Source organism: Epinephelus moara, chromosome 20 (assembly GCF_006386435.1).
Source record: "Epinephelus moara isolate mb chromosome 20, YSFRI_EMoa_1.0, whole genome shotgun sequence".
In the NCBI taxonomy this organism is placed as follows: domain Eukaryota; kingdom Metazoa; phylum Chordata; class Actinopteri; order Perciformes; family Serranidae; genus Epinephelus; species Epinephelus moara.
Genome location: NC_065525.1, coordinates 8,743,327 through 8,756,813, shown reverse-complemented (window position 1 = coordinate 8,756,813; position 13,487 = coordinate 8,743,327). Strand labels below are relative to the sequence as shown.

At 39.5% G+C, this 13,487-nt stretch overlaps 1 protein-coding gene across 1 annotated transcript; it reads left to right on the top strand.

Moving 5' to 3' along the window:
* Positions 1-3,269: 3,269 nt before the first annotated feature.
* adat1 (adenosine deaminase tRNA specific 1) lies at positions 3,270-11,979 on the top strand. Its single transcript, XM_050073377.1, has 9 exons — positions 3,270-3,674; positions 4,236-4,304; positions 4,743-4,797; positions 4,956-5,086; positions 5,458-6,097; positions 7,289-7,434; positions 8,222-8,321; positions 8,451-8,537; positions 11,019-11,979. The coding sequence occupies exons 1-9, from the start codon at positions 3,491-3,493 to the stop codon at positions 11,149-11,151; spliced, it is 1,545 nt and encodes a 514-aa protein (XP_049929334.1). The 5' UTR covers positions 3,270-3,490; the 3' UTR covers positions 11,152-11,979.
* The last annotated feature ends 1,508 nt before the right edge of the window (positions 11,980-13,487 follow it).

The following is a 13,487-nucleotide window of genomic DNA, read 5'->3' as shown; positions in this document are numbered from 1 at the left end:
GGATCCTGAAGTGTGGGGAATACAGAGGAGCAAAGAGGTCCCTCCACATGAACCTCTGACAGATGGGGACCGCGTTGGGATCTGCCTCTTTGGCCAGCGTTGGCTCAGTGTAGAAGAAATGACGACTGGAGCAAAATCTGTTTCCACGTTTTCCTTTTGCGTAAGAGATGCAAGTGAATTGAATGAACACAAAGAGGCTCAGTGTTCTCGTGCTGGCCGTTACAGCAGAGGCTGCAGCCAAACAGCAGCACTGCAGTGTTTGCAAAACGCTGTGACAAATTTGACCAAAGGGAATCAGTGTGTGCCAGTCAGTGTTTGACCTGCATGTTTGGGACTGCATATCAAGGAGAGATGGTCAGGTTACAGCAAGCATCACATGACCTGAGGTGAACCCTTAGTGATACCCACACATCTGTTAGCTTTTCTTCATCTGCTACAATGCTGCTGTTTGATTAGTTGAACAAACACAACAAAAACAGACACTCAGTAATCATTCTGCTCCCCCATTTGGTAGAGCACATCAGTCGCTATATCTTAATGAAAAATGTGCTGAACTTGACTCAACCTGATTGAGCTATCTCTACCATTCGGTTTAGGTGTATTTCGCTAAAAAAGATCCACTAGATGTCACTGTGTCTTTAAATAGTCTGCCTTTTCAGTTCACCTGCTACAGGAAGTTAATAACAAATAAAATCCTTCCAGACATGAGGGCTCCGTGTGCTGGGAGTTTCAAAGGTGGGCGTGTTTTTTCAACATGTTATAATTTCAGAGGTCTAACTGAACACATTTATGTAACTTTAGACAAAATAAAAGTCTAATAAAGGTCAAATAATTTTTTTAAAGCATGTTCTAAAACAGTTCATTTGTCCTTTTATGGCAAAGGTAGTGAAGCTAAGGTAGTGTAATTAAAACTGCCTATTTGCTATGAAAAAATTATTCTGATCATTCATTGTTGCTAAATGGTACTATATTTAATGTTACCCATTATGTATATGCTGAAACAGTTTCGTAAGTATGATTTGTTAATGTCTAAAGCCATGCTTAAGAAAATGGTTGAATTGTCTGTTTATGTAGTGATGCTAAGATAATAAATATACATATTTCATAAAATAAAAAAGATGAATATTCCCTGTTGTTAATACCATAGATTTAATGTGGTTCCATTATATATTTGATGAAAAAAATCAATAGGATTTTTTTTTTTTACCATTTCTGAGATGTTTTCAAAGCACTGTAATGATAAATATCCAGAATAAATGTGGAAATAGTACTAGTACTAGTAATAATACTAATTCCATGATAACACACTGATGTATGATGGTATATTAACAAATTACTAGCATTATAACAATATATGGTTTGCAATTTTGATTTTTTTTTTCTTTCTGTTTTAAGAATACCATGAAGTGACTCCTCAGCTGTTTGAAAGAGGCCTATATTTAAAAAATCTATGGGGTCTGTTTTTTTGGCCCAAGGAAATAAAAAAATGCAAAGAAAAATGTTCTCTATTGATTTTTACTTAGTGTGGACCTTAAAGGAATATTCAAATACACACATTCATTTCTGGTGGGACATTGTAGTTAAAATGAATGAGAAACCTCTTACATAATGAAGTCTGAATCTGTCAGGACAGTAACTAAAATATAAAAAGTATTTCTATTTGTTTTCATGAAAGGATGCACAGGGTAGAAGAAAGTACAAACATTTCGGACAAAAGAACAGATGCGTGTGTGTCTGTAGAGCTAAATATAACATGTCAGAAGAAATCCACAAGTCAGGTAACATTTCACAGCTGCTGCTACAGCTACTATTACTCCTCTTAATATTAATAACAAACTGCTACCACCATTAATTGTATTACTTATACTGATTGTGTAGAATATCTCAGTTATCTCAAGTACTGTACCTAAGAACAATTTTGAGTTGAGACTCTACTGCTTGTGTTCCCATTTTATTCTGCTGCAATATTTCAGGTGAAAATGTCTTAGCTTCTGCTGCACTCCATTTCTTGGGCAGCTACTATGCCTATTAAGGTTTTAGATACAAAACATGAGGTAAGTGTTTAAAACATGATGCACTGTCATGGACTACAACAACCAACGGTATATAAAGTGGTTACAATTAGGTCTACATAATATAATATCAATACAATACTAATACAACATAAATATCCCTTTGATGACAGTATTTTTCTGCCTAATGACCAATTTAATTATCAGAGGTGTGAACTCCAGTCACCTGACTGGTACTCGAGTCAGACACAAATTTGATGACTTTAAATTCAACTTGACAAAATCAAAGTAGACTTGCAAGTGGACTTGACCTTTAACACCAGTGACTCGTGACTTCACTCAGACTTGAGCCTTTTGACTTGAAAATACTTGATACCTTTCAGACTCACTTTGTTTGAACCAGTCTGACAACATCCAGTCAAGTTGCAAGAGCAAATCAGGTAGAACTACCATTGCGTTATGGAGCACCCGTTGGGAAAAATAAAATATCCTAAAGATAATTTAGAAACAAACAAACAAACAAACAAAAAACAACAACACAGTGGTCAACAAAAAATATGCAAAACGTGTGGGAAACTTACAGATGGAGTTGCGACAACTTCCAACAAACTTTCTTTTTTTTTCTTTAGCTGTATTCTTTTTTATTCTATGTTATATGTTTGCTGTTGTGTCCATGTATGTCTCACTATGGACCCTGAGTCTGAAATAAAGATATGTATATATATATATATATATATAAGTACCTGAATTTAATACATTATTACAGTGTTCTTAAAATGGCATAGAATTTGGTGACTTGTTTAGGGACAAAGTTTAGGACTTGGGACTTGTCTTGGGATTTGTCAGTGCTGACTTAGGACTTGACTTGGGACTTGAATTAGGACTTGAATGCAAAGACTTGAGACTTACTTGTGACTTGCTAAACAATGACTTTGTCCAAACTCTGTTAAGTATAAAAGTGTGAATACAGTTTACAGTATTAGGCTATTATCATACACATGTACTGTGGTATTGCCATTCTTCTTCTTTCTTTCTTTCTTTCTTTCTTTCTTTCTTTCTTTCTTTGAGGGGTTTTCTTACATTTTAATGTATTCTATTATTTAAAATACTCATACAGTCATTGTTTTTATGTGCTTTGTGTCTTTATGTTTGTACCTTTTAATGGTTTAATGAACTAATATAATACCTACTATACGTTCCTATACTGCGAGGACACAACTAATGTGCTCCTGTTAGTTATAATATTAATTATTAATTTCGAGATGAGATTGTCTTTTCGGTTCTTCATAAAGTAAAGACTTTTATTGTGAAAGGACAGCCATCTTGGCTCGGCCCGGAAGTAACGTCTTCGTTTTCTCGAGGTTCCTCCAAGCAGCACCGCATTTTGGCGGAACCTGGTCAAAATACTGTTCATATACTGTTCATATGATATTGTGACTGATAAATTACCTTTACCATTTACTAAGTTCACATCTGTAATGCCCGACTGCCTTCATTTAAACGTCCCTGTCCGGTTTAATATGGTGAACGCGGATGAAATCGCCAAGTTGTGCTACGAGCGTTTCAACCAGCTGCCCCGGAGAGGGAAGCCTGAGCCGGGCAGAGAGTGGACCCTGCTGGCCGCTGTGGTCAAAGTCACCCGGTGTGCTAACTCTGACACAGGTTGGACAGCCGAATGACACATTTCACCTTCTCTTTATGTCAACAATGCTCAGTAACTGCACAGAGACAAGCTGATTTCTAAACTTTATGCTGTTTGATATCGTCTTTCGTTCACCATAACGTTGTCATACTGTTAGCTAACGTTAATGTTTAACGTTACTGGTAAAAATCTGCACGTAAGATGGGTGACAGTGAGCTAATGTTACATTTGATTACAGTAAATGGAGCAGCAGCAGTGTCGGTTTAAACTTAAAGAGTGAAGAGAACACAGTCCAAATCACTCTGCTCAGGGCAAACTTTAAAAGTTATTAAATAAAGCACTGTGAAATGCCCAGGTGTGTGAAATGTGCTACAGTTAAAGCTGCCTTGCCAATTTTTTTTTTGAAGAAGAAAATGAATTTTATGAGTATATGTAGGCAATGCAAAGTAGTAGCTCAACAGCAAAACAAATTAAAGAAACATAAAATAGGGCATGATATTGTGTAGAATAAGAAAAATGTAAAACTACTAAGACAAGATATGTGATAAATTATTCTCTAATCATTTTTTTTTCTTTCACAGTTAAGAAGGAGGTTGTTTCTCTGGGAACTGGGACTAAATGTATTGGACGGACAGTGATGAGTCCCAATGGTTTGTGGTTTTGATAACTGGTGTTTTAGGTCTTCTGAATGGGCTAGGTGCTCTATGTCTCTGTCTTCCACACAGGTTTTAATTGCCAGCCCATCCAAATACATTTGCAACCACACAAAATACTTAACTTTCCATTAGTCTGTGTATAGTTCACAGTAAGAACTGATTTAAACGTCCACAGAAATGGCGCATTTATGTCATATTGAAAAAATATCTTCCCTAGACCGAAGTTTGTCTTTGAATACAATGATGTTTTGCAGTCCTGTTTTTGGACTTAAGATTACAAATAAACAAATACATTCTCAGCTTGTGGAACACACTGACATTCATGTTAGCTTGTAAAAGTGCAATATACATAATAATCGTTAAAATGTTTGTCTTCATTTTTAAAAAACAGACTTTAGATCAACTTTTTTTTTTATCCTCTCATCCATTCAGGTGATGTTCTTAATGACAGCCATGCAGAAGTCATTGCTAGAAGGGGATGCATCAGGTGTGTATTTGTTGTAAATTTTCCGATCCTAATATCTTGTTGGCTCTGGTGCTCCACGCTGACACTTGAGTGTACACGAAATATATACATAAGCTGTTACCATGTTGTGTGTGTGTGTGTGTGTGTGTGTGTGTGTGTGTGTGTGTGTGTATTTGTAGGTACCTGATCCAGGAGCTGCACAGGGCTGTGAGTGGTGGGGACAGCTCTGTGTTATGTAAGGCAGATCATCGGGGGAAGTGGAGGCTTCAGCCAGGAGTTTCCTTTCTCTTCTTTACCAGTCACACTCCCTGTGAGTCCAGTATGCTCCCAGAATATCTAACTGGGTGGCTGTGTCACAGAATTCATGTAACATGGCCACCAAAAAGTTATGTTAGATGATCCACAGGATTCAAATCAAGCAATATATTTTGTCATATATTTTTTAATCTGTTGCAATTTAGATATATTTTTGTAAGACTCTGAAGTAATGTGTGTTCTTTCCATGATTTATTGAGCTAAAAAAGAGTCTCCCCGTGTTGGTAAAGATGCTGTGTGAGGGCCTTTAACTTTGTCAGACAGCTTTACTTCAAAATATCAGCCTTCACAAAACAATAGCTGAACTCATGCCAGTGATTTGTCCAGGAAACCCAAATCAGTCCAAAACTTCTTGTGTATTTTCAGGTGGTGACGCTGCCATCATCCCCATGGCTGACAGCCAGTCTCAACCCTGCCCTCCTGTCACATCTGTAAAAAACCATGAAGGGACCGATGGACGAGGAAACCTGAAAAGGAAAGATGAGGAACCAAGTGAAGGAAAAAACATTAAACGGCCCCGTCTGGAGGAACAGGAGACAGTGGAGACAAAGCTAGAGGACAGAGGAGACACAAAACTCCTTTCAAATTCATCTCAAAGTGAAGATCCATCACAGAGTAACTCTGCAGACACACCTGTGGAAACTGTCTCACAAGATTCAGCCCAGCTGACAACAAAAACCAGAGACCCTGACTCTGACAGGGCTGGACTGCATCCACAGGTCTCAGACATTCACAGAACTGGAGCCAAGTGTGTCTCGGGTGCCCCAGCCGACCCTCTGCACCCTGGGGTGGGATACCATAGCACAGGGGTTCTCCGGGTGAAGCCTGGACGAGGAGAGCCGACTCTGTCCCTCTCCTGCAGTGACAAGCTGGCCCGCTGGGGAGTGCTGGGCTTCCAGGGTGCACTGCTGTCCCACTACCTTCAGGAGGCGCTCTACTTCAGCACGGTGGTGGTGGGGAAGTGTCCATACGACCAAGAAGTTATGCAGAGAGCTTTGGTCACAAGGTAAGAAGCAATGCTGACACAATAAGCCAATCAATATACATCATTAGTTTGTTATTAATAAACATCAAATAAATCAAGTCATTTCGGGCTTGGTGAAATTATCATGATTGTTTGTCTTTATTATCTGACGTAGACAAACGATTAATCACTGTCACAGTTTAACTTTTAATTGGATACTTGTGAGAATTCACAGAAGCTGTAAGAACAGCCTTTTTTAAGCTCATCTTGTTAGCTTTGTAAATAACATCTAAAATATCAGAAACAACAGTCAGAATTGTTTTTTTGTTTTTTTTAATTTACCAGGTGAAAGTCTTGTTGAGATCAACATCATCACGAGGAGCAGAGCGACAAGTTCTAAGCTCATGAAAAAGAATATTCTCTCATGACCCCATTTTTGAAGTTGCATGGATTATATTTTTTTTTTTTACCACTGGTGAGCAGTAGTAAAAGCTGCAACATTTTACATCCCTTATTAAATTGAATCTGTGGGCAAACAGTTGCTAATCTAGCAGACATGAAGCAACATTAATATTTATTCAATTATTGAATATAAATCCAACATCCACTGTCCTTTTAATCTCTGTTTTAGTCTCCACCAACTCCTGGGAAGAATATCTGTCTCCCTACTGCTAAATGGTTCACTTCCTTCATTAGTTAGTTGCTAACTTTGCTGTTTGGTGCTGGATGGGTGTGTAGTGTTTTTTGTTCGAAACAGCTACTTTTTGTGGCTGGAAACAAAGTAAATGAGAAAAGAATTTGCTGAGCAGAAACAAAACAATGTGCTAAATGGCGGTGATAAAAAAAAAGACCTGTAGCCGAGGGGAGCTTCAGCGTCAGGAGATGGTTCTCTGTTGGCTTTCACATTACATGTCTGACCCATTATTCATAACACACTTAACAAAAATTTAAACGCAACACTTTTCTTTTTTCTCTCATTTTCATGAGTTTACATTGAAGATTTAAGGATTTTTGTGCACACACAAGACTCATCTCTCTGGTCACAAATTTGTTAAAATTTCTCTGCTCTTCTCCTCTTCTTTAGTTAAAAGGAGGATAAAAATGTACCTGTTGTCATTCAGGGTTTATCATGTTTTTAAATCAAATTAGTCAGATTTACAGATGCTGGATATTCACCCTGTTACCAGCTTTAAAACCTCACCATATAATAAGCAGTCCCCTGTTCTTCCTCAGGTGCTCCCATGTATTGGACCTCCCCGCTGGTTTCTCTGTGTGTCCACCTCTCCTGCTCCAGTCCGGCCTGGAGTTCCCCTTCAGCCAGGCCCAGACTGAGCTCCGACACCAGGCTGGACAGGGACGAATCTCCCCCTGTGGAGCAGGTGGGGGCATCACTCACACATTTTGGTCTAAATGATCAAAAGGAAGCCTTAATGTCACATTCATGTCATTACAGTTAGTTACAGTTATCTCTAGATTCCAACTTGTCAACAAAATCCGTCGACAGACAGGCATATAAACACATCATTTTAAGGGTTGTGTCGACACATTTCATGTAAAAATTGACATTATTAAATCATTATTATATATACAGTACAAAAATATTTAGGATTATATTTTTGAATCAGCCTTCCTCAGTGACCAGAGAAAGAGCAGATGCTCTCAGCTGTGCAACCAAAGATTTTTGCCTTCTGTGTGAACCCTACTTCATCTGGTACAGTGTTTGCCCCATATTGGCTCAGTCCTTTGCAGCAGCCATGGTTTAATTTTGACCTGTGGCCCTTTGCTCCATGTCATCCCCTCTCTCTATCTCCCACCGTGTCAATCTGCAATCTCCTATTAATAAAGGCAAAACTGCACATAAATAATCATAAAAAAGATCTTTGGCTTCCAGACAAATTTGATTCAGGGCCAAACATTTGTTTGATATGCATGGTAAAGCTATATAGCTATATAGCTATGGTATATGTAGATGATCATTACAGAGCTTCAGTTGGTCAACAATGACTGGTCCCAGAACGCTCCCAGTAGAGTCAGCAAGGGACATAATTCCTACCACATCAGTCATAAGGCCATCAAGGGAGAAAAAATATTCAGATTGAGATTTTTAGGAGCTCACTCACTGTTTGAAGTTTTGTTGAGTCAACAATCTCATATATTTCCCCTCAGCCATCAGTTGGTGTAATGTGGCTGAACAGCCACTAGACGTCACTGCCAACGGCTACAAACACGGAGTCACCAAGAAGGCCTTCGGCACAGCTAAAGTCAGGTAGATCCAACACTCTCTCACACTATCATATGTTATTATGACGTAAATGAGAAGCCACAGATTTTTATCACATTAGACTTTTTATTTAGACCAAATGTCAGTTATATTAATTCACGTTTGTGTCTTCAGATCTCTTCTGTGTAAAGTGGAGCTTTTTCATTCATTCCTGTCTCTGGTAGCAGCCACTGACCCCTCAGCACTTCCCGACTCCCTCAGGTAACAAACAATAGGCTCTTTCATAATCTGACTGTGGTTTTAAACAGCCTCAAACTAAATCTGAGCAACACGAATCACTAATGAAGATCTCCAAACGATGGTCTGGCTTTCATCAGTTTGTCTGTTTGGGAAACTCTCATCTCATCTGCTGCTGAAGCATGTCGAATCGATAGGGAGGCAAACTACCAACAGCAATAAGAAACTGTTTATGTGTCACAGTCATCACAAGTAACAGCAGCAGGGTTTGAAGGAGTCGTACAATCACAGCAAGTCACAGTACAATCTGGATAACAGACAAGTGAACACTGAGTGATGCTTTATTTCATAATGAACACTGAGACCAGTGAGTCAGTGCTGCTGTTACTGTGTGTGACCTTCTTGTGCTTTTGTTTACAGCCCATGATTTATGAGTATTTTTTTGTAGTTGGGCTCATATTGTCCCCGGTATTTCTTTCCAAATGGTGTCACATAGCTTGCTTGAAATTACACAACAAATTGCATCTGTGTGTGTGTGTGTGCATATTTGTGTGTGGTGTGGCTCTCACTGTGTGTGTCTTTGTATGTGACATTAAGCACTCACATTTCATCTGTTAGTCCCAGCGTGTGCATCTGGGCTTGTTCACATGCTTCGTGTGTATGTGTGTGCGTGCACTGATAGCTGAGAATCCTCTCTAAAGGGAGAACAGTGGTCTCTCTGTTTATCAGCATTTTAGCAGATAACCTGATCCTGGCCCAGTCCAGCCGGGCATACACATGGATGGACACACACTCATACACACTCATTCACCCAGCCCCAGCAAACAATGACAACATTTTCTACAACAGCAATGGTATGTCTTGGGAGAGACAGCTGAGGTCAGGGAGTGGCCATTTGTCTGCATTTATAGTGTTTTGCTTTGGACGGGAGATTAATTATTAAATTTAGCAGTCGGACACTTGAGATCCAAACTGTCCACTTTATCTGCACAACATTTTGTTCTTAATGCAGGGACTCAAGTAACCTGATTGTGCTAATACACTTTTAACAGTTGGTCTTTTTACAGCAGACATTTTGAGCCTGTTTACACTTGGTTGTAAAATGTGTTTTGGTAATACGAAACAAATGGACAGCTGAGACACATTGCTGTTCACATGTGCCATGTGTCTATCATACATCTCCAGCTGACCATGTGTGTTCAGATTTTATTACTGCCTAAGTCACTTACGCTAGAAGATCAAAGGCCCTTGTGCACAGTTATCTCGTCCTCTCTCACTAGCATGCTCGCTAGCCATGTTAGTGGTTGTGTCGGTACAGCCAGAAAAATCGTTTGTCTGCAGAATTCAACACGTCTCCTTCCTTCCTTAGGGAGAAATAAGGGACTGTCACGCAACACTGTCCAACTTGATGTACAATGGGCACGTTATAGACCATTAGTGTGCTGTCACCAAAACAGCCACCACGTCCTGCATTGATGACGTAGTCCATGTCAGGATGCTTTAAATGCACTAAAAAGATATGTGGTCAAATGTGTTCGGCAAATGGTTTGAGTGATCAGATCACAATACATCTTCGTGGTCGTGTACATTTGTATTTAGTGCTGTCCACTTGTGATTGGATCACCCAAGATGCAAGGTAACACCAGGCGTTAACAGGCTCTTTGACTTCACAGGTGTTACTTTTAACATTATTGATGGTTCCGTTGCATTCAAGTGTCCCAGTAAGGGCTCATTTATGTTCATCGATATCGACATCGACATATACGGACGCTATTGGAGCCTCCTGTCTGTACTCTGCAGTAATTTTGTCTGTATTTGTTCACGTTTTTTAAAGCTTATGGACGAAACGGAGCAGTACCACTGGAGATTGTGGGGGCAGTGCAGCGTAGTTTAAGTGAGATATGACCGTGGGACATGACAGAGACATTTAAACTCCCTAAGCAGAATGGAACGAATGTGTAACATAGTTCTCCATCCACATGTCACAATGTATTTAATGGCTTCAAAGACTACTGCCATCTACAACACTGCCTCCCTTAAAAGGCACAATATTGCCCTTATATTTCAATATCAGCAAATCCCATGAAAAAACCAAAACCGGCAATGGGTTAATCGTCTCTCAGTACTTTGCAACTTCTCTATGTTGTCAGTGACTTTCAACTCCAAGCCCTTTTGTTCTCACTGGAGACATAAATCTTTAATAACAGCTCAGGAGTAAAGTTTAATGCTTTCAAAAAGGCTCTGTAATTTCATAAAACAGCTCACTGATGTGATTTCAATACGTTCTGCACAACAGTGGAGCTCTGTGGCATCAAGACATAAAATATCAGGCTTTGATACACAGACAATACTTGTTATTGTCAATTAATTGTATGTGAGAATAGGGGACGCATTAACTACAGCAGGGAGATTTATTTAAATTATCATGCAAACATAAGAATTAAACTACAAGCAATATTGTAACTGAGTTCCTCCCCTAATGCTTGTTTTATGTGTATTGTTCAGGGGAGCAGAGCTGCAGACCTACTGGGACTACAAGCAGGCATCCCAGTTGTACCAGCAGGCCTGGCAGCAGCTTCACAGCCAGGCCTTTCCTCTGTGGCCGCGCAGTGACAGAAATCTCCTGCTCTTCCACTGAAGGCCCACTCTCCTTAAACCCCACTCTGCAGCTGAACTGTCCTCATCAAGGTCCAGCTTGCCTGTTGGGTCAGCTGGTCAGCGACGTTAGAGGTCTGGATAAATATTGTTTGGCTATATTTGACTCTGCGTAGCCCAGGATGTCACCGCTCACACCAGCGGGACACCCAGCTCTGTCATGCTGTTCATAGAGGTTGATGACCGCTGCTCAGTGTCCTCAGATGCTGGTTTTATTTTCCACAGTGTGTAACGTGTTGTGACTGCAGCTGGCCAGTGTTCATGTTCTGAAAACACAGCTGGACGTACCTGTCTGCAAGTGGACTCCCAGTCCTCGTTTAAATGCTCTCCCACTGTGGTTTCCTCCCAGTGTAAGTGTTCTGCTCAGGTGGACTGAAGACAAACTGAGCATGGTAATTAAAGTACATGTGTCTATTCAGCTTGTGATGACCTGTAAACCTGATCAGGGTGTTTCCAGTGCATGTTAGAATAGATTCCAGTTCTCCAGGACACTTAACTCACTCATGAAGACAAAGAAGAAGTTAAACCTGCATATTTCTGCACAACAGTCAGGTCCTTTATGCAGACCAGGCAGACACCAAATCAATGTCAGGACTGAGGATCAGTTGTGTTATTGCTTTCGCTCAGCAGATTCCACTGACAAGTAACAACCCACTTCAGCTCAGCTAACACTGAACAGCATGTTGCGAGTTATGACCAGGAAGCTGTACACTGTGTATTCAATGTCATTCTCATTCCTCTGCAGCAGAGATTCAGAGCTCTTGTTAACTTGATCTTTTAAATGTTCATACATGTACTGTAAATATATGGTGATGCTCAGAAAAATCACTCAAGTGTCTCTATTAATTTGAATGTTTTTAACCCTTTGTTTAAGATCTAATTTGTTCATTTAACCCTTATTCCTCCTCCTCCTTCTCTTCCCTGGCCTAACAGAACAGGTGAGGAAAGCCAGCAGTCCTCTGCAGCTCCCAAGCTCCATGTTTTTGTCTTCTATCTCCCTCTCTATCAAGGCATCGTATTGGCCTGTGATCCAATCACATTTTAAGGATTTAATCCAAATTCCTCTAATCACTAAAGCTCAACTACATATTCCATTTCATGTTACTGACACTCAACACGCTCTCACTTTGTATTCAGTGCTGTTTCTATTCAGTGGTGCGTGTCCTTGTGCACATGCATGATACAAAAAGGGACCCAGTTGTAAAATATTGCTACACAGGTATACACAGGTTGAAAACAATGTCAATATGGAGAGTTGAGGCATCACATTCTGATATAATCTTGTTTTAATGTGTTGTAAATCTATTAATACATGTTAGGCAATTAACTGATCTTTAAATAGGCTTGCTGTTCTTTTCTTTAAAAAGACAAATATACAGCTTTAATTTGAAGGAGTACATTGATTATAAAAAAATGAAACATTCACTGGAAACAAACCAAGTTTAAGGGAGACTTGTGGGTACCCATTCAACCAATTTTCATTCAGATATCTTGAGGTGAGAGCTCAAGGGACCTCTTTGAAAATGACCATGCCAGTTGTACCCTCACCAAAATTTAGCCTAATATTGGAGCATTATTTATCCCCCTTCCTGATATGCAATGCTGATATGGTTAGTACCAATGAATACCTTGAGTTGTGTAGTTTCACAAGATGCCACTACCGTTGTGCTAGCTTAAAAAATGTGTGCATCACAGCATTTCTAGACCCCAATGTTGGCCTCCAATTAAGCTACTTAATTGTGGAAGGGCCAGTGCACTAGTGTCAAACACTGCACAAGGGTTCTTTCATTTTAGCACATACAGTTTGAAGTGAAAGTGTAGTGACATATTAATTCCTATTTAATAAGACAGAAACACCTTGTGATTCATTGTACATTCATTTTTATTGGTCAGGTCTTCCAGCTACCTTACCTTTTTCAAATATCTAAAATTCCTTTATGTCTTTAAGATATATTTAACAAACATACAACACGGATGAATTAAAACAATACTGAATATGATAGCATTCCATCAATATATTACACATCTACATACCATGTTTAAAAGCTTGAATCAGCTTTGTGGTGCACAAATATGAATACTTTGATGGGTCGAGTAAAGAGTGGAAATACACCAGATGTCTTACTCTGATTCAGCACCAAAAACTACAGATGCAGCCAAAATGTCAGCTTCAGAGTCATCTGACTGAAGAGAAGAAAGATCATGAGTGGTTCTGATTTTATACCTCTGTCGCCCGTGCAGCCAAAGACCTGAGCAACACTTCACTTGAAGTATTTGAAACTTGAATTACAGTGCTCCTTATGGACACAAGGTTCATTA